This window comes from Pristiophorus japonicus, chromosome 4 (assembly GCF_044704955.1).
Source record: "Pristiophorus japonicus isolate sPriJap1 chromosome 4, sPriJap1.hap1, whole genome shotgun sequence".
Classification (NCBI taxonomy): Eukaryota; Metazoa; Chordata; class Chondrichthyes; family Pristiophoridae; genus Pristiophorus; species Pristiophorus japonicus.
The window spans coordinates 166,386,359-166,408,637 of record NC_091980.1 but is presented as its reverse complement, the minus strand read 5'-3'; the positions used below and the strand labels follow the sequence as shown (position 1 = coordinate 166,408,637).

The 22,279-nt window shown below is 46.7% G+C and overlaps 1 protein-coding gene across 4 annotated transcripts in view; it reads left to right on the top strand.

Annotated features, from left to right (window-relative positions):
* Positions 1–22,279, top strand: part of ccdc135 (coiled-coil domain containing 135) — a 284,493-nt gene that overhangs the window by 119,888 nt on the left and 142,326 nt on the right. For all 4 annotated transcript variants that reach the window (XM_070878800.1, XM_070878803.1, XM_070878802.1 and 1 more), the window contains exons 9-12: positions 2,287–2,359; positions 4,796–4,924; positions 15,697–15,825; positions 17,831–18,054. In XM_070878800.1, the coding sequence (XP_070734901.1) occupies positions 2,287–2,359; positions 4,796–4,924; positions 15,697–15,825; positions 17,831–18,054 (555 nt within the window). The remainder of the gene's footprint in view (positions 1–2,286; positions 2,360–4,795; positions 4,925–15,696; positions 15,826–17,830; positions 18,055–22,279) is intronic.

The window sequence follows — 22,279 nt, the reverse complement described above, 5'->3', positions numbered from 1 at the left end:
GATGCAGTCCTCCACATTATTAGCTATAACCCCCATCTGCCAATTTTGACATCATACTTGTAATTTGAATCCAAATCGTTTATGTATATGGTGCACTAGAGTGGATGGGAGACTATGGGGAAGTTGGGAACAGGAGGGAGAGGAAGGGAAGGAATTGGCACAGGCAGCTGACTGAATGATCTCAGTGTTAGAGCTGAAATGCATGTAATCACCACACTTGTTATGAGAGGTGAGGGTACAGGGAACAGGAGTGGGGTGAGGCGAAAGGGTTGGAAGAGGTGGTTAGTCGATGAGTAAAGGAGCCTTTGCTCAAAAAAAAGGCCCAACATCTAACTGCAGATGGACATTGGTAGAGACCTGGGAATATGTTTGCCTGACTGATCTCCACTGAGAACGATGTGGGAAGACTTAAAAGAAGGAATGAAGATACACCTTAGATTCATGAAAAAACAATTAAACATTAAAACAAAGGTCCCAGTGGGTCCGGATATACTATGAACAGTGTGAATTGTTACTTGTCTCTGAACTAAGTACATTCGCTTCTTTTCTTCTGTGCCCAGCGGCACATGAAGCATCCCATTTCTTTCGCTGCTTTACATCGAGCAGATTGTGCTCTGGGTCGTTTCCATTATGTGGATAGATCGTTAGCCTGACTCACAACTCAATACCTGGAGAATCGGCTAGATGTGATGGGGGAAGGTCACTCCACTCCCATCAGACACGAGCATCCCCTTAGATGTCAACCCAGCATTCACAGGCCAGAACAGAGCTGTGTCAGACTCAGGAATGGGGTTCAATCCCAAAACCATCCAACTCAGAAGTGGGAATGCTGCCACTGAGCCAAGGCCAACTCCAGAACGAAGTGCATTGGATTGACAATATTCACTCAGAGAAGTTGCATTGACCTAAGGGTCAATCAGAAACAAAGGCAACAATTCAGTCTGTTGACATATTTTCTCTGTGTTGGTACAACCTGCAGTAGGTAGAACTTGAAATAAGTTGACTGCTGTTTTCTGATAGCTTGTGTTCTGTTGGTGTTCACACTTCAGTTTTCTTTTTTTTAAGTCTCTCTCTCTTCCTCTGCTCTCTTGAGGCCACTCACTCTTGCTGTGATTCAGTTTTGCAATGCCCTCCAGTAACATATTCAAGTGGCCATTCTTTATTTGTGAGCTTTAGTGCGCGGTTGTAATCCAGAGAATGCAAGTTCAAATTCCACCATGGAAGTTGGAGAATTTGAATTCAGTGTTTCAAAATCTGGAAATAAAAAACTGGTATCAGTAAAAGAAGTGACCACAAAACTATTGGATTAACGTAAAAATCCAACTAGTTCACTGATGTACTTTTGGGAAGGAAACCAGCCGTCCTTACGTAGTCTGGCCTATGTATCCCTCCAGTCCCACACTAACATAGTTGACTCTTAACTGCCTCTGGGCTGGCCCAGCAAGCCACACATTGTATCAAAGCACTACAATGAATGGACTGCAGCAGTTCAAGAAGAAGGCCCACCACCACCTTCTCAGGGCAACTAGGGAGTGGTAATAAATGTGGTTTTGCCAGCAATGCCCATGTCCTGAGAAATAATTAAAAAAAGACACTGGGTATTGATTATGTGAAAGCCCACTCTGACATCTACACATGCAAATTTTCATAGGAACAGGGGTAGGCTATTCAGCTCCTCAAGCCTGCTTTGTATTTGAATTCCATCTAACAGCCTTGATTCTGTAACCTTAATACTCTTGCCCAACAAAAACCTATCACTCAGTTTTGAAATTTCCAATTGACTCCCAGCCTCTAGAGCTCTTTGGGGAAGAGAGTTCCAGATTTCCACTACCCTTTGTGTGAAGAAGTGCTTCCTGACATCTTCCCTGAATGGATGAGCTCCAATGTTAAGGTTCTGGCCCCTTGTTCTGGACTCCCCCAGAGAAAATTGTTTCTCTCTATCTACCCTATCAAATCCTGTAATCATCTTAAATCCCTCAATTAGGTCACCTCTCAATCACCTTAGTTGGAGTCATTGGATTCTGAGTAGAAATGGGAGTGCTAGCTGCCTCTTTCCCCTCCCTAGCTAGGGACACTGAGGCCATTTGCAATACCACTACTGGCATCAGTCAGGACTCGAATTTTTGGGCTTCCTGTTCTGTGCGGCTTTCATATGCATTGGCTTATCACCCAAAATGATGGGAGAACTCAGTGTCGAGTATTGACACCAACTAAACAGAGAATTGGAAAATGCAGGCAAAAGTATTAAAATCATTGTGCTTTCACATCAGTAACTCTGTGTTTCAGGACGAGAAGGAAGTGGAAAAGATTTTTGACATGCCTCCATCATGGGTACAGCAAATCATTATTCCTAATAAAGGTAAATGGGCCTGTCCTAGTGTCTACGGTTATATGATGTTCCCCAAAGTAGAGACAATTCATTCATTAAAAAAAAATCCAATCTAATTACTGAAGCCAGTTTTATAATGGGCTGTAATTTGCACATGCGGCCATAGGGGCTGCGCAAGTTCCGGATTTTAAAAAACAGATAAATAAAATGTTATCAATAATTTATCCATTTATACATTTAAAAACCTGTGAAATAAGATAAGTTTATTTTTAGCCCCTTTAAATCATGTACATTTTATTTTAACTTGTTTTAAATATCATAGAATCATAGAAAAATTACGACACAGGATTTAAAAAAATGTATTTGATGGCTAGATGTATTTTTGCGGGTATTCCCATTCATATTTATGGGGTTTCAAATAAACAAAGTGAGAGAGAGAATATTAAAGGGTTTAGCATCTTTGAAAGTAGATAAATCGCCAGGCCCAGATAAAATGTATCCCAGGCTGTTAAGAAAAGCAAGGGAGGAAATAGAGTCTCTGATCATCATTTTCCAAACTTCTCTGGCTACAGGCGTGATGCTGGAGGACTACTAACATTGTACCGTTGTTCAAAAAGGGAGAAAGGGATAGACCGAATAATTACAGACTAGTCAGTCTAACCTCGGTGGTGGGAAAATTATTGGAAGTAATTCGAAGAGCTAATATCAGTCGTCATTTAGAAAGGCTTGAATTAATCAAGGACTGTCAGCATGGATTTGTTAAGAGAAGGTCGCGTCTCACTAACTTATTTGAATGTTTTGTGGAGGTAACTAGGAGGGTCGATGAGGGTAATGCTTTTGATGTAGTCTACATGGATTTTAGCAAGGCTTTTGACAAGGTCCCACATGGCACACTGGTCGGAAAGGTAAATGTCCATGGGATCCAAGGGAAGGTGGCAAGTTGGATCCAAAATTGGCTCAGTGGCAGGAGTGTTTTTGTGACTGGAAGGCTGTTTTCAGTGGGGTTCCGCAGGCTCAGTACTAGGTCCCTTACTTTTTGTGGTATATATCAATGATTTAGACTTCAATGTAGGGGGCATGATTAAGAAGATAGTGAGGAAGAAAGCTGTAGACTGCAGGAAGATATCAATGGACTGGTCAGGTGGGCAGAAAAGTGGCAAATGGAATTCAATCTGGAGAAGTGTGAGAAATCATTTGGGGAGGGCTATCAAGGCAAGGCAACACACAATAAATGGTAGGATACTGAGAAGTGTAGAGGAACAGAGGGACCTTGGAGTGCATGTCCACAAATCCCTGAAGGAAGCAGGACAGGTAGATAGGGCGGTTAAGAAGGCAAAAGGGATGCTTTCCTTTATTAACCAAGGTATAAAATATAAGAGTGGGGAGGTTATGCTAGAACTGTATAAAACACTAGTTAGACTACAGCTAGAGTAGGGAAATACCTGTATGTGATTGCATTAGAAAGGGTACAGAGGAGATTTATGAGGATGTTGCCAGGACTGGTGAATTATAGCAATGAGGAAAGATTGGATAGGCTGGGGTTGTTTTCTTTGGAACAAAGGAGGCTGAATGGGAATTTAATTGAGATGTATAAAGTTATGACGGGCCTAGATAGAATGGATGGGAAGGACCTATTTCCCTTAGAAGAGAGGTCAATAACAAGGGGACTTAAAATAATTGGTAAAACGATTAGAGGGAGTTGGGGAGAAATGTTTAATCCAACAGGGATGAAGAATGTCAGTTATATGGAAATACTAGAGATGCTGGGATCATTCTTCTTAGAGCAGAGATGGTTAAGGGGAGATTTAATAGAGGTGTTCAAAATTATGAGGTGTTTTAGAGTAGATATGGGGAAACTGTTTTTACTGCCAGGAGGGTCAGTAACCAAAGGACACATTCAAAATAATTAGTAAAAGAACCAGTGGGGGAGAAAAGGAAAATTTCTTTTACGCAACACATTGTTATGATGTGGAATGCACTGCCTGAAAGTGTGATAGAAGCAGAGTCAATAATAAATTTCAAAAGGGACTTAGATAAGTAGTTGAAATGGAAAGATTTGCAATGATATGGGGAGAGAGCAGGGGAGTGGGACTAATTGGATAGCTTTTTCAAGGAGCCGGCACAGGCTGTAAGATTTTTGGCTGTAATTTGCAGCCTCTATGGGCATGTACGAGTTACACATGCTTGTGAATCGCATGCGCCCCTGAGATATGTGGGCCACTACCCGCGGGTACCCAGAGAGCCCCAGGACCGTGAATCTCTGTACCTCCCGGACCACCAGGTACGCAGGCATTTTATTTGCAGATTGGAGGCATTTCCCCATGGGAAGCCTCTGACTGCAAATTCAGGGCCATCATGATTCTATTTTATAAAAAAATGACTCGCCCAGGGAGCATGATCACGTAAAGTTGGCCCACAAATCTGTGCGAAACAGTAAAATTAAAATGAATTTTGTATTTCTCACAGACATTGAAACACGCTGTCCAAAAGGTGAGAAGTTAATTCAATATAAGAAGGCAAATTTAGAAAAGTATGCGCCATACTTGAACATAGACGGGATGGTGAAGCGACTGATTGAATATGAGGACATTGAATGTAAGTTTTCATCGTTTTACATGTTTTCATCAACTTTCTTCATTATTATCTCCTTTCTCTCCTTAAGACGCTGGCTCATGTCAGGGACAGTTTAATGGCTGCTGGCAGCCCAGATCAACCAGTCTTGTTGTGTGAGCCTTGGGAATGTGTGACGACAAGCTATTAAAGCATTGTTGGGGGATCATAGCTGTTATGTTTTGTCCAGGTTCATTAAATGTATAAGTACAATGGTGCGCCACGGAGGGCGCTGTGGTGGGAGACCTGAAAGTACCTGCAAGACAGAGTATAAAAGGCTGCCCACCACATCTGAGAGGCACTCTGGAGTTACACAATAAAGGACTAAGGTCACAGCAGTTATATCAACACCAGACTGTGTGGAGTCAGTGATTTGTGTGCGACATACACCACATTGGCAACGAGGAAGCGGACGAACTCCACGCAATCATGGCTACTCTGGGCTCGCTAAAGGATTTTACCGTGGACAATGATTGGGAGGCCTTTACGGAAAGGCTCGAGTACTACTTCACAGCAAACGACCTGACGGGGCACACGGACGCACTGAGAGAGAAGCGTAAGGCGATAATTGCTTTCCAGTTGTGGCGATGAGGTTTATTGTCTCGTCAGGGATTTGCTGGCACCCACGAGCGCCAGGGACAAGTCATATGAGGAGCTGGTCGCACTCATTCGTGACCAGTTGAAACCAAAAGAGAGCATCCTCACGGCCAGACACAAATTCTACCATCACTGCAGACCCGTCGTCCAGGACGTCACCAAATATGCTGCGGACCTCAGGAGACTCGCAGCGCCGTGTGATTTTGGCGCACACCTTAGCGAGGCGTTGCGGGACCTTTTTGTTATGGGGATTGGCCATGAGGGCCTCCTTCACAAGCTGCTAGCCACGGAACCCACAGTCACCCTGACAAAAGCCATCACCATCAGCCGGGCATATATGACCTTGACTTGCAGCACCAAGTAAATGATCCACACAGTCTCGAACCCGGCAGGCACTGTCCACAGGATAGCGCCCACCACGGACAAAACTGCAGAACGTGGCTCTGCCCGGGGCAGAGAGCACGGACCTCGGGGTCCTGGAACTCAGAGTCCGCTGAGGGGGGCCAATCAAGCAGCACCATGCTGGCGCTGCGGAGGAAGGCATGGGGCTCACCGGTGCAGGTTTGCAGAGTATACGTGCAATACCTGCCACCTGAAAGGCCACCTTCAGCTTATGTGTAAAAGGAATCGGACTCACCATGTGGCTGAGGAGATGGTGGATGATCCACTGTTCAGCGAGGAGCAGGCAGAAGAAGATGAGGTGTTGGGACTGTACACGTGTCCGACGATTCGCCCCCAGTGATAATGGAAGTAAAAATTGACGGGAGTCCCAGTGAGTATGGCAGTGGATACGGGATCGGGTCCATCGTTGATGAGTCAGAGAACTTTTGAAAAACTGTGTGGTAACCCGGCTGCACGAACCAAGTTGGTCCCGGTCACGGCAAAGCTGCGTACCTACACCAAGGAACTGATATCTGTTCTTGGCGGAGCGGATGTGCAGGTATCTCACGGGGGCGAGACACACGGTTTACTTTTGTGGGTCATTGCAAGCGATGGGCCGACGCTCCTCGGCAGAAGATGGATGGGAAAGGTCCGTGGGAGCTGGGAAGACTTCATTCCTCCACAGACTGCTGCTCCCCGGGTTCCCAAAGTACAGCGCCGACCGAGCTGGAGCTGCAGCCTAAATCCACACACAGGCGAGAGCAGCCCAGAACTCCTGACCCCAAGCAATCCTGCAGCCTCAGCCTCCACAGACTAGCAGACCCTGGAAGAACAAGTTTGCAGGTGCGGGCCGATTGCTGGGGTGTGGGCCGGCGGGGCGCTGCGGGCGATGAGTGGGAGGTCAATTGAGGGCCGGCGGATCCGGGGGGCCCACGCAGAGGAAAAGCTGGGCGGTGATAGTGGCTGCGATGGTGGCGGCCACGGCGGCCGCAGGAGAGGCGGCAAGTGCGGAGACAACGGTGGGAGCGGAGACTGTGGCGGCGGCTGGCGTGACTCGGGAGAACGCGAGCTAGAGCGGCGGATGAGGCAGCAAGCACGGAGGGACTCACAGGAACTGTGACTGATTGAGTCCAAGGAGCCACTTCTGCCAAGATGGGTTGCTCTGGGCCGTTTTTTTCCCTTCCTTTCTTCCTTGTCCCTTCTGTCCTTTCTTCGCCAGCGAGCTCAAGATGGTGTGAGCCTCGTGGCAACGGAGCTCTGCAGACAAAGGCCAGCAGAGCATCTAAGATGGCGGTGCCCAAAGGAAGGCCTCGTGGGAGCCACAAGATGGCGTCTTAAAAGGGAAATGCACCCGGGAGTCTTAAAAGGGCCTTACACCGTTGGCGGCCCCCACATAAAGACTTTTGTAAGGCAAGAGCGAGTCTAAATGAGCTATGTGAATGTAGGATGACAGATTTATGATAAGAATTAATAGTTTAATGCTGAATGGTCACTGTGTTTAAAATTACGGATATGAGTTACGGAAAGAGTTAGTACCACAAGGTTCTTGTAAAAGGGACATGGATCCATGTCCCGTACCTCACCCAGAGGAGCTGGAATTAAATAACTGTTTAGTGTACCTGCAACCTTTTGACATAACATTTGTACCACATACTATATGTACCATACAAATGTACCGCCTATGTATACCTGCTTTCTGTTGGAGGTTATGCTCGTGTAGCTTATCATCCATGCAAGGACTGCAAATACCACATGCTTGCACCGGATCCTCCACATCGGGGAGAAGAGGGAAGTGGATGGTCATGGACTCACACCCACAAATCAACCTGGATGAACAAGGCCGAGGTCACCGGCAATGGCTTTTGGAACTGGAGGGGGGAGGGGGGGAGTGAGATGTTATGTATTGTCCAGGTACATTAAATGTATAAGTACAATGGTGCACCACAGAGGGCGCTGTGGTGGGAGACCTGAAAGTACCTGAAAGACAGAGTATAAAAGGCTGCCCACCACACCTGAGAGGCACTCTGGAGTTACACAATAAAGGACTAAGGTCACAGCAGTTATATCAACACCAGACCGTGTGGAGTCAGTGATTTGTGTGCTACATACACCGCAGTAGCCAAGCCCGTTCAGTCCTCATCCAGCGTCCACGATGTCATGCACTGTCCAGCAACCGGGGGTTGCTGTGTGGCTGGGATCCGGAGATCTAAAAGCAGATCGAGAACTTCCTGGTCTGCATGACTCAGTCCCAATACAGCATCCACATGTGCACTTGAGGTGCCATAAGCTACAGGGCTACGGACCAAGAGCTGGAAAGTGGGATTGGGCTGGATAACTCTTGGTTGGCCGGTGCAGACATGATAGGCCGAAATGGCCTCCTTCCGTGCTGTAAATTTCTATGATTCTATAATTGTACTGCCCTTGCTACGGCTGTAACTGGGATCTGTTCACTCAGGACAAGTCCGAGAGTCAGTTCTGATCTGCATCGCTCAGTTACACCACGTCTGTGCCAAGGAATGAATGTGAAGCTTTGGTCTGCTCGTGTTGAAAGCTTTCTGACTGGGTAGGGAGAATGAAACTGTTGAAAATTAATGACAAAACATATTTTGAGCTTGGATATTTTTAATTGTGTATTTTGTCATAGAGTTCAAATATTTTTATTATTCCTCAATAAAACACTAGTTTGGCCCCAGCTGGAGTACTGTGTCCAATTCTGGGTACCGCACTTTAGGAAGGATGTCAAGGCTTTGGAGAGGGTGCAGAGGAGATTTACCAGAATGGTTTCAGGGATGATGGACTTCAGTTACGTGGATAGACTGGAGAAGCTGGGGTTGTTCTCCTCAGAGCAGAGAAGGTTAAGAGGAGATTTGATAGAGGTGTTCAAAATCATGAAGGGTTTACATCGAGTAAATAAGGAGAAACTGCTTTTAATGGCTGAAGGGTCGGTAACCAGAGGGCACAGATTTAAGGTGATTGGCAAAAGAACCAGAGGCAACATGAGGAAAAACTTTTATGCAACGAGTGGTTAGGATTTGGAATGCGTTGCCTGATAGGATGGTGGATACAGATTCAATAGTAGCCTTGAAAACAGAATTGGATAAGTACTTGGAGAAAAAATTGCAGGGATATGGGGACAGAACAGGGTGGGAGTGGGGCTAACTGGATTGCTGTTTGAAAAAGAGCCAGCGCAGACTCGATGGGCCGAATGGACTCCCTCTGTGCTGTACTATTCTATGATTTTGCTGCTATTTACATTAAGGGGTACCACATCTTTAGTGTTTGATGTGGCCAGTTAACTCTCTGAAATATTTGGGACTCTTAACTTAAAAATTGATTTGGCATCCCATACCCAATTCATTGGGAATTTCCCCCCCAATTGTTTGAGAATCCAATATAGTTAAACAACAACAACTTACATTTGTATTGCACCTTTAACGTAGTACAACTTTCCAAGGGGCTTCAAGGAGCGATTATCAAACAAAATTTGATACCAAGCCACGCAAGGAGATATTAGGACAGGCGAGGTACATTTTAAGGACCATCTTGGACGAGGAGAGTGAGGCGGAGAGGTTTAGGGAGGGAATTCCTGAGCTTAGGGCCCAAGCAGCTGAAGGCAATGGAGGGGCAAAGTGAAATTGTGGACACACGAGGCCAAAATCTGAGGAGCGCAGAGATCTTGGAGGGATGTAGGGCTGGAGGAGGTGAGAGAGATAGGGAGGGGGCGAGGCCATGGAGGGATTTAAACACAAGGAGGAGTATTGAGAGGGTGGGGTTGAAAGAGAGGCATAAAAAGACTTAATTTAAAAAATGTCTCCATGTTTATAGCCCTCAAAGAAACATTACTTATTACCCTGCCTTCAAGTTTACTGTACATGTTTACATGTCAGCTGTGGTTTCAGTGGTTTAGGGCCCAGGGGCCCAGGGCAGCACGGGCCAGCCCACACTGCGATTTGTGTGCGCGCTGGGTCCGTGCAGCAGAGCAGGTCTCCAGTTGTCTTAGGTAATCCTTGCCACTGGACCAAGACCTAGCTCTGTCAAGCCCGTGTGGTGGCTGGTGTGCAACGGCCACCACACGTTAAAAAAATCCACACACAGACATCTTCCAACCTTGAGGATGTAGTTCGGGTTCTTCTTTCGAAACACCTGTGAACTCATCCTTTTTTTGGGGCGTGGAAGCAAGTCATCCTCGTTTCGAGGGACCGCCTATGATGATGATGATGATGACAGCGTCCACTCCAACAGTCATGCACTTTCCAGCAGGGGCCGCTGTCTGGCAATCGGGAGATCAACAATCTCAACTTGGGCTGGTGATGGAACCTTGGAACTTCCTGGCCTGTGTGGCTCAGTACTAAACTAGCAAGCGCACATTGGAAGTTAATTTTTTTTTGCATGTTTTCAATTACATTTTAACCCCCTTTTTTCAGTCAAGTAGCAACTCTCCATGATAAGACAACTTTCTGTGTGTGGGTAGGTTCAGAGGAAATTTACTAGAATGGTGCCAGGGATGAAAGACTTCAGTTATGTGGAGAGACTGGAGAAGCTGGAGCAGAGAAGGTTAAGGGGAGATTTTATAGAGGTGTTCAAAATCATGAAAGGTTCTGATAGAGTAAATGAGGAGAAATTTTTCCATGATTGAGGAGTCGGTAACCAGAGGACACAGATTTAAGGTAATTAGCAAAAGAACCAGAGGCGACATGAGGAAACATTATTTTACGCAGCAACTTGTTAATGATCTGAAATGCGCTGCCTGAAAGGGTGGTGGAAACAATTCAATTTAAAAAAATCAAAAGGGAATTGAATATATATTTGAAGTCTAAACATTTACAGGGCTATAGAGAAAGAGCAGGGGAGTGGGTCTAATTGGTAGCACTTTCAAAGAGCCGGCATAGGCGTGATGGGCTGAATGGCCTTCTTCTGTGCTGTATCATTCTATGATTCTCTGTGTGCTGCTCTTTCGCATTTCCGACCCAATCTCAGCTCAGTAGATTGTGTTGGTGCATCTCATTCTTGCCTGCCTGGTCACTGGACTCGACAAGCAGATTATCACTAACCATTCTTCATCATATTTCAGAATGTGTCACAGTGGCACTAAGTACTGCCCATTCAGTGATGTTGTTGCTTCAACTGTGTTTGCGACCTTTCTGTACATCTTGGACTCAATGTTCTGAGAGTGCCAGTGCTTGAAGTACTCGACGTTGGCCATTTTTGCGCACAGCAAAGCTCCCACAAACAGCAATGTGATAATTACCAGATAATGTGTATTGTTTTGTTGATTGAGGGATAAATATTGACCAGGACGCCAGGGATAACTCCCCTGCTCTTCTTCGAAATAGTGCCATGGGATCTTTTACATCCACCTAAGAGAGCAGACAGGGCCTCGGTTTACCGTCTCATCCAAAAGATAGCACCTCTGACAGTGCAGCACTCCCTTGGAGTGTCAGCCTAGACTTATGTGCTCAAGTCCCTGGAGTGGGACTTGAGCACATAAGTACCCACAACCTTCTGACTCAGAGGCGAGTGTGCTACCCACTGAGCCACAGCTGACACTGAAACTGTTATGTATGCATGTAAACCTTACCAAAATGTAAGACTTGCCACTAGGGGACACACCTGTGGGAGACCTAAGAATCACCTGTGCACCCTGGGGCAAGCAGGTATAAAAGGTGATTCACCATGCTGCTTCCCCACTCTGGAGTCTGAATAAAGAGACCAAGGTCACAACAGTTTGAGCTTGCGATATAGTCCTGTTGATTTATTCTGAACATAACAAATTGGCGACGAGTAACGGATCACGAACTTTCACGCGGTAATGGCTGCCGTTGGTATTCTTGAGAGATTTGTTGAGGGTGATGATTGGGAAGCCTTCGTTGAGCACCTCGACCAGTACTTTGTGGCCAACGAATTGGACACGAATGGAATAGAGATCAAGCGCAGGACGATTCTCCTCACCATATGTGGGTCATCGGTATATGGCCTCCTTAAAAATTTGCTGGCACCGATCAAACTAATGGACAAATCTTATGCAGAGCTGTGTACGTTGGCTAAGGAACACCTCAAGCCAAAGGAGAGCATCCTGATGGCCCGGTACCGCTTTTACACGCACCATCGCTCCGAGGGCCAGAACGTGGCAAGTTTTGTCGCTGACCTAAGACGCCTTGTGGGGCAGTGCGACTTTACAGGATCCTTGGGGGAAATGTTGCGGGACTTTTTTGTGCTTGGAATTGGCCACGAGGTCATTCTTCGCAAACTACTGTCTGCCGAATCCCTAGATCTGAGCACGGCGATCACGATAACCGAAGTCTTCATATCCACGAGCGATAACACGAAACAGATATCTTCACAGAATTGAAGTTCACCGGCAAGCACCGTGCACAAAATAATGTTTTCAGCAGGCAGAACGGCACAGGGCAGGGCCCACATGGTTGCAGAGGCCAGACCTAAGCCTAGAGTGACTCAGAGTCCACTATGGGGCGTGAATACGTATCCATTAGCACCATGTTGGCGCTGCGGGGGCAGCCATAGAGCTCATCAATGTTGATTTAAGCCCTATGTGTGCAAGGACTGTGGAACAATGGGGAATCTCCAGCGAATGTGCAAACGATCTCTGACTCACCATGTGGCAGAGTCAGAAGAGGACGACCGATCCAGCGAGGATCACGATGAACGAGCAGGAGAGGCAACTGAACCTGAGGATGAAGAGGAAGTATATGGGATACACACCTTCACCACCAGAAGCCCTCCGATAATGTTAAAAGTTGAACTTAATGGCACTCCAATCTCCATGGAACTAGACACGGGGGCGAGTCAATCAGCTATGAGCCAGAAGGCATTCGAGAGGCTGTGGGGTGACGAAGCACAGCGACCCAAGCTGATCCCGATTCAGGCAAAGCTGTGCACTTACACCAAGGAACTGATACCAGTTATTGGTAGTGCGGACATAAGAATATCCCATTAGGGAGCAGTGCACGATTTACCACTGTGGATTGTTTCAGGTGATGGGCCAAAGCTGCTTGGCAGGAGGTGGATGCGGAAGATTCAATGGAACTGGGAAGACCTCTGCGTACCTTCTCCAGCGAACGAGGTCTCCCCTTCTCTGAGGCTGAGCAAACCCTCGCCTTCAGCTGAATCAGGCATCGAAGTGCAGATCCAATTGCAGATCCCCGAGGCACAGGCCGCTCATCACGACCACGAGGAGATGAAGATCAACCGAGCAGTGGTACAGGCGCGGTACCCACTACCCGAAGCCAACAACCTCTTTGCGACGATGGAAGAGGCTCCAGGTCGACCATGCGGAGTGGGACTCCAGTTGAAACAACCCAGATGCGTCTTACCGATGCCAGAGGCAAAATACCTGGGGGGAAGATCATGGCAGTCGGCATCACAGACACGGACGAAAGGACATCCAGACCATGGGATGAGAGTGCGTCCAGACCACAGGACGAGAGAGCGTCCAGACCACGTGAGGTCGCCGCAACGGAACGGAGGGATGTGTCGCCCAGCAAGGAAGATGACTGGGTTTGGGGCAAAGGTAAAGGGGCAGCCGCTGAGAAGGACAGGAACCCACTACGCTCCAATAAATTGTGTATACTATGTAACCCTTGTGAATGGTCTTTCGCGGCCAATGCTGTACCATTAAATGGGGTTGTGGGTACCTTACAACAAGCCAAAGTAGCGGGCGAACACCAACCGGTCATATATGTATCTGACAAAGAATTTGTAACAAGTGATGTGTTACCACACGGGGTCGGGTGTGTTGTACAGCAAGGAAAGTAGCGGGTGAACCCCAACCAGTTGTACATGTATCTAACAAAGTATTCATAGCAAGTGAGATGTTACCGCACGGGGTTGGGTGTGTTGTGCAGCAAGCAAAAGTAGCGGGCGAGCCCCAAACGATTGAAAATGTATCCAATAAGTTAAACAAAGCTGCAGTCCGTATTCACGGAACTAAAGAGACGTACCAAAGAGTTTTCCTATATGTGCTCGACCAGACAAGCTGCTCATCCCACAAGCTTGGGAGAGCAGAGGCACAATTATCGATGCGTTGTTTTGAGAAGGTCTATCACTGTCTCTGCACTGCAACATGACCTGCCATGAGCCAGGCACTGAGAACGACACTAATGCCCTCAGTTGGCTACCGTTGCCCACCACCGGGGTGGAAACGGTGCAGCCTGCAGACCCACTCGTGGTCGTGGAAGTGCTTGAAAGTGAGGGGTCAACCGTAACAGCCCCCCAGCTTAGGACCTGGACCAGCCAGGATCCCACGTTAACACCTGTCAAAGGTGAACTGCTAGACGGGATGTGGCAACCTATCCGTCGCAGAGACGAAAGACCCATCCCCACGTTGCAAAGTAAGGCAGGGTGGCTACACACAGTCGGTGGTCCGGGGTCCCCATACTACGGCCCAGGGACCATGGGGATCACTTCCAAAAGTCTCAAGGCCATTGCGGCCATCCTGGGCTTGCCAGACCTCAAGGTCAGCGACAATAGCCCGGAGCAGGCAGCCCAAATCATTAAACCTAGAACCACGAGTGTCACGGTAGGCTCCCTACAGACCCGGATATCCTGGGTGCTACGCAGTCACCAGACAGAAGCACTCAGAACCGAGCCTTCCATATGCCATCAGCAGAGAATGCATCATAATTGCACGGCCCCTCCACGCGACATCAGAATAAGTGATGTAGACCATGTTCAGGGCCCCAGTTGGGCCGCTAGCACTGCTTTAGCCAAGGCGGGGAATGGAGTGCATGTAATGAAAATGGAGCGTTTGATTATGAAACCATGTACTGGGCTAACGAATAAAGCATTTGGACAAGACCAAATTGCGAACTACAGATAACCATGAACCACCGTGAAAGGATCTGGCCCCCAGCGACCCACTAACACGATCAACCTCATCGTCGACCATGAGGATTAACCCACTATTTCAAGACTTCAACCCAGGCGATTGACCGGGGACGTGGGGCGCCAGATCGCTTCAACTTACAAAAGACTTTACGAGAGAGTGATGTTATGTATGCATGTACACCTTACCAAAATGTAAGACTTGCCACTGGGGGCACACCTGTGGGAGACCTAAGGGTCACCTGTGCACCCTGGGGCAAGCAGGTATAAAAGGTGATTCACCATGCTGCTTCCCCACTCTGGAGTCTGAATAAAGAGACCAAGGTCACAACAGTTTGAGCTTGCGATATAGTCCTGTGGATTTATTCTGAACATAACAGAAGCATCTTCTGGACGGATTACATCAGAAGAACGTCTCTTCATCGGGCCTTCCTTGCTTGTGACATATTAGCTCTCTGTTCTAGGTACCACACAATGAACCGGGTGAACTACAGATGTCTCCATAATATCGACAACAAAAGTGACTGAAAGTTGGCAGATGCCACCTTAAAATGAGGGGGTTTGTGCTCGATGTTCCTCTCATTGGCTGGAGACACTTTGCTGCAAGAAGTGAGCGTGTATCGCTGGCCAGTCAAGAACAAACAAACTTCCTCACTACAACAGCTTCATGAATTTCACAAGATCATTACAGGTGAAGAAGGTAATTTGGCCCATCTTAGTTCTTCAACAGGAAGCACACTTCTAGTGAGTAAACGAACGGTATTCTCTGAATGCAATCTATTTGGAAGCCAAGCTTGTTGTTGAAGAATGCTTGATAGAAGTCAGAGTCTCAAAGCTCTCTATATACAAATAATCACCTCACTAAGAATGAGTAGTAAAGGATAGAGCACAAGGTAGAATAACAAGAGTTTCAAAACCTTTTTTTTAATCATTCACAGGTACTTCTTTTGTGAAGGTGACAGAATGGTACGCCAACAGAAAGGACATGCTGGAGAAAATTGAACGTAACATGAAAACTCGGTCCATCACAGAGTATTTTAAAAAAGGCCGGCCGCTGGCACTCACAAGTAAGGACAATGAAACTGCTCAGAAAGCGGATACATGACTGGCAGCCATAGTTTATAGAAGGGTTACATTATGGCCCTTCTGGGGTCTCCTGGATTGTAAGAACAAGTCCGGCCTGCAGGCAGTTTATGCACTGTGTGATTAACAACAACAACTTGTATTTATATAGCACCTTTAACATAGTAAAACACCCCAAGGCGCTTCACAGGAGTGTTAGAAGACAAAAAATAAAATAAATTTGACACCAAGCCAAAGAAGAAATTAAGGCAGGTGACCAAAAGCTTGGTCAAAGAGGTAGGTTTTAAGGAGCATCTTAAAGGAGGAAAGAGAGGTAGAGAGGTGGAGATGTTTAGGGAGGGAGTTCCAGAGCTTAGGGCTGAGGCAGCTGAAGGCACGGCCACCAATGGTTGAGGATTATAGTCAGGGATGCTCAAGAGGGCAGAATTTGAGGAGCGCAGCCATCTCGAGATTAATCTCTGCCCTACGCTATGTGCTGGATTCTGTTCTTAGCAGACCACCCGACACCACTGTGACCCCGAACCATTCTCCTGGATCGGGCCTGTTTACTTCTGCACCCAGGATTCTCGCCACTAAAAGGGAGCCAACTGCTGCCAGAAGCGGAAGAGCCCCTAAGAGGATGCCAAGAATTTATTTTTGGCCTAAAAAAGGTCATGCGTTGGGGCTGACAAGGAGGGAGAGCAGTCCTCAGCTCGGCCCCAGTCACCCATCACCCCTGTGCTCGCTGACCTACATTGGCTCCTGGTTAAGCAACGCCTCGATTTCAAAATTCTCATTCTTGTTTACAAATCCCTCCATGGCTCGTCCCTCACTATCTCTATAATCTCCTCCAGTCCTACAACCCCCGAGATGTCAGCGCTCCTCTAACTATGCCCTCTTGAGCATCCCTGATTATAATGGCTCAACCATTGGTGACCATGCTTTCTGTTGTCTAGGTCCCGAGTTCTGGAACTCCCTGCCTCAACCTCTCTGCCTCTCCGTCTTCCTTCAAGACACTTCTTAAAGCATACCTCTTTGACCAAGCTTTTGGTCACCTGCGCTAATTTCTACTTTTGCGGCTCGATGGCAATTGTTTTAATCTCATAACACTACTATGGAGTGTCTTGGGACGTTTCACTGTGCTAAAGGCGCTGTATAAATACAAGTCGTTGCTCTCCTTAAATCATTGACGTTATTTTGACACTGGCGTTGAAATAATGTAAATCGGAAAACCAAAGCTGCTGACGCCTTGCCAGAGTACAATTCATTGGGTGCAAGTCACCCTTTGGTACTCATTTAAATGGTCATTATTCAATTGTGAATGTCAAGAAGCAATGTCATTGTTTATTTTTTAGGGGGGTGGGTTGCAAAAAAGTTGAGACTAATCCTATCCCTCATGTGATGTCCACATAGGCATTTTCCCGCAGATAGAGGTCAGGAGTGGGGAGCCCGAATTCAGGGGGCAGAGGCTAGTTAGTGGTAACACCCTTACTGCTGCTTTGCCCGAGTCCGGCTAACTCAGCACACACCAGGGAGTTGAGCACCTTCCCCCTTCACCATTATTATCCTTGCTTTATTGTATCGGGAAACCAAAGGCAAGGGTCCAAAGCCCAAGCTTTTAATCCACCACCAGGGTATGGGACTCAACTCCCGATCCCTATCCAGCAACCACTGCTGGAACACATGGCCATGGGCTGAGGACAATGTTGAGCTTGGGCTGCGATGCCCCCCATGACAGAGTAACCTGCAATCACTCACCGCCTAAGCTGACAGACGAAGTGTCATTTAGGGGGAGGTCATGGAGGTGAGGACTGTCAGTGGCTATGAAACCGCACACAAACAAGTGTTGATATTTCATGAGAGGAGGAAGAAGAACTGACAATAAAAAAATAATTGACTCTGGACAATGGAGTTGTGAAATGTTGTGGGTCACTTTAAGCTTTAACTTGCGGACCGGTCCCGAAGGTCTCATTTACTATACTGCCCCTCCCTGGTGTTTATTTTTTGCAGAGCATGTGTATAGATCATCTGAGCCAGAGACTGACAGGAAAATGAAGTACAACAGCATGCTTCGTGTGGATGGGCTGTTGAGCAGAGTGCAAACCGCCACAGAGATGACAGAGAAATTCAGGGACAGGCCAGATTTCCTCATTTACAGACAGGTCACATTTGCCAAACGAGTGAGGAAAGTGAAGCTCCCAGGAGTTATGCAGTCAAGCTATCGCGTCATTTTGGTAAGTAAAACTTGGCTGCCCGTGTCCTAACTCTCACCAAGACCCGTTCACCCATCACCCCTGTGCTAACTGACTTACATTGCCTCTCGGTTAAGCAATGCCTCGATTTCAAAATTATCATCCTTGTTTACAAATCCCTCCATGGCTTCGCCCCTCCCTATCTCGGTAATCTCCTTGAGCCTCACAACTCACATCACTGATTATAATCGCTCAACCATCGGTGGCCGGGCCTTCAGCTACCTGGTCCTAAGCTCTGAAACTCCCTCCTTAAACTTCTCTGCCTCTCTACCTCTTTCCTCCTTTGAGACGCTCCTTAAAACCTACCTCTTTGACCAAGCTTTTGGTCATTGCCGTAATTTCTTCTTATGTGACTCGAGATCATATTTATTATTTTTTTTGTCTTATAACACCGCTTTGGGACATTTTACTACATTAAAGACACTTGTATAAATACAAATTGTTGCTGTTGTTGTAATCCGTTATTTGCCCCGTCCTGTCTTCCGATTTTGTTTACCTCTTACTGCACCTCGCATGAAAACTGTTACTTGCAGCAGTTCTCTGGCACTTCACCAAGTGACAACTGTTCAAGAGTGAGCCTAAAAATATGAGTGTTGACAAGTTATTTAACTTTGGAGGGCATCGCAGCTGAGGCTGTTTCGTGTTTTGCAAAGGGTCACTGGATAGTGGTCAGGAGCAGGAAGTAGCCCAGGCATACTGAGTCCAATCGTACTGCTCACACCATCGTCCTCAGAGACCTGAGACCATTTGCAGGGCCCCCTGCCACCATCCCAACTTTTCAGCATGAACCCATGCTAGTAATTCCCTCTTGATTGGTCGCCATAACTCCGGTAGAAGATCTGTGGAAACCCCGTTTACGCAATTTACGCTGGCCTTCACGCCGGGAGATCAAGGCTCTGATAAAAGGGCGTGGGGAGTCGGAGGAGCAACACACGCCGGGAGATCGAGGCCTTGATAAAAGGGCTTGGGGAGTCGGAGGAGCAACACACGCCGGGAGATCGAGGCCCTGATAAAAAGGCGCGGGGAGTCGGAGGAGCAACACACCCCGGGAGATTAAGGCCGAAGGTAAAACAAAGAAGTAAAAAGAAATCGAAGTGTGACATCACAGCCAGGCGGGTAAGTGATTGGCTGGTTGATTGGTGAGTAATTTTTCTTTTTCTTTGTCTTTTTTCTTTTTCTTATCAGTAAGAAACCTTTGGCATTGTTGCCAAATTAAATTAATTTAAGGGTTAAGTCATGGCAGGAGAGTCCAAACCCGTGTCATGCTCCTCCTGTGCTATGTGGGGAAATCAGGGACACTTCCAGTGTCCCTGACGACTATGTGTGCAGGAAGTATGTCCAGCTACAGCTCCTGACAGACCGCATTGCGGCACTGGAGCTGCGCATGGATTCACTCTGGAGCATCCGCAATGCTGAGGATGCCGTGAATAGCACGTTTAGTGAGTTGGTCACACCGCAGGTAAAGGTTACAAAGGCAGATAGGGAATGGGTAACCATCAGGTAGAGCAGGAGTAGGAAGGTAGTGCAGCAGTCCCCAGTGGTCATCTCCCTCCAAAACAGATATATCGCTTTGGGTACTGTTGGGAGAGATGGCTCATCAGGGGAAGGCAGCAGCAGCCAAGTTCACGGCACCATGGGTGACTCTGCTGCATAGGAGAGCAGGAAAAAGAGTGGGAGAGCTATAATGATAGGGGATTCTATTGTAAGGGGAATAGATAGGCTTTTTTGCGGCTGCAATCGAGACTCTAGGATGGTATGTTGCCTCCCTGGTTCAAGGGTCAAGGATGTCTCAGAACGGCTGCAGGGCATTCTGGAGGGGGAGGGTGAACAGCCAGTTGTCATGGTGCTTTTAGGTACCAACAATATAGGTACAAAATGGGATGAGGTCCTACAAGCTGAATTTAGGGAGCGAGGAGTTAAATTAAAAAGTAGGACCTCAAAGGTAGTAATCTCAGGATTGCTACCAGTGCCATGTGCTAGTCAGAGTAGAAATAGCAGGATAGTTAAGATGAATACATGGCTTGAGGAATGGTGCCAGAGAGAGGGATTCAAATTCCTGGGACATTGGAACCAGTTCTGAGGGAGGTGGGACCAGTACAAACCGGACGGTCTGCACCTGGGCAGGACTGGAACCAATGTCCTAGGGGGAATGTTTGCTTGTGCCAGTTGGGGAGGGTTTAAACTAATATGGTAGGGGGATGGGAATCTATGCAGGGAGACAGAGGGAAGTAAAATGGGGGCTGAAGCAAAAGGTAGAAAGGAGATAAGGAAAAGTGGAGGGCAGCGAAATCAAAGGCAAAAATCAAAAAGGGCCACATTACAACATAATTCTAAAAGGACAAAGAGTGTTAAAAAAACAAGCCTGAAGTCTCTGTGCCTCAATGCGAGGAGCATTCGTAATAAGGTGGATGAATTAACTGCGCAGATAGCTGTTAACAAATATGGTGTAATTGGGATTACGGAGACATGGCTCCAGGGTGACCAAGGCTGGGAACTCAACATCCAGGGGTCTTCAATATTCAGGAAGGAAAGACAGCAAGGAAAAGGAGGTGGGGTAGTGTTGCTGGTTAAAGAGGAGATTAATGCAATAGTAAGGAAGGACATTAGCTTGGATGATGTGGAATCTGTATGGGTAGAGCTGCGGAACACTAAAGGACAGAAAACGCTAGTGGGAGTTGTGTACAGATCACCCAACAGTAGTAGTGAGGTTGGGGATGGCATCAAACAAGAAATTAGGGATGCGTGCAATAAGAGTACAACAGTTATCATGGGTGACTTTAATCTACATATTGATTGGGCTAACCAAACTGGTAGCAATACGGAGGAGGAGGATTTCCTGGAGTGTATAAGGGATGGTTTTTTTAGACCAATATGTCGAGGAACCAACTAGAGAGTTGGCCATCCTCGACTGGGTGTTGTGTAATGAGAGAGGATTAATTAGCAATTTTGTTGTACGAGGCCCCTTGGGAAAGAGTGACCATAGTATGGTAGAATTCTTCATTAAGATGGAGAGTGACGCAGTTAATTCAGAGACTAAGGTCTTGAACTTAAAGAAAGGTAACTTCGATGGTATGAGACGTGAATTGGCTAGGATAGACTGGCGAATGATACTTAAAGGGTTGACGGTGGATAGGCAATGGCAGACATTTAAAGATATCATGGATGAACTTCAACAATTGTACATCCCTGTCTGGAGTAAAAATAAAACGGTGAAGGTAGCTCAACCGTGACTAACAAGGGAAATTAGGAATAGTGTTAAATCCAAGGAAGAGGCATATAAATTGGCCAGAAAAAGCAGCAAACCTGAGAACTGGGAGAAATTTAGAATTCAGTAGAGAAGGACAAAGGGTTTAATTAGGAGGAGTACAATAGAGTATGAGAGTAAGCTTGCAGGGAACATAAGAACTGACTGCAAAAGCTTCCATAGATATGTGAAGAGAAAAAGATTAGTGAAGACAAATAAATGTAGGTCCCTTGCAGTCAGAATCAGGTGAATTTATAATGGGGAACAAAGAAACAGCAGACCAATTGAACAAATACTTTGGTTCTGTCTTCACTAAGGAAGACACAAATAACCTTCCGGAAATACTAGGGGACCAAGGTGGAAGGAGGAACTGAAGGAAATCCTTATTAGTCAGGAAATTGTGTTAGGGAAATTGATGGGATTGAAGGCTGATAAATCCCCAGGGCCTGATAGTCTGCATCCAGAATACTTAAGGAAGTGGCCCTAGAAATAGTGGATGCATTGGTGGCCATTTTCCAACATTCTATTGACTCTGGATCAGTTCCTATGGATAGGAGGATAGCTAATTTAACTCCACTTTTCAAAAAAAGGAGGGAGAGAGAAAACAGAGAATTATGGATAGGTTAGCCTGACATCGGTAGTGGGGAAAATGTTGGAATCAATTATTAAAGATGTAATAGTAGCGCATTTGTAAAGCAGTATGAGGATCGGTCCAAGTCAGCATGGATTTATGAAAGGGAAATCATGCTTGACAAATCTTCTAGAATTTTTTGAGGATGTAACTAGTAGAGTGGACAAGGGAGAACCAGTGGATGTGGTGTATTTGGACTTTCAAAAGGTTTTTGACAAGGTCCCACACAAGAGATTAGTGTGCAAAATTAAAGCACATGGTATTGGAGGTAATGTATTGACGTGGATAGAGAACTGGTTGGCAGACAGGAAGCAAAGAGTAGGAATAAACGA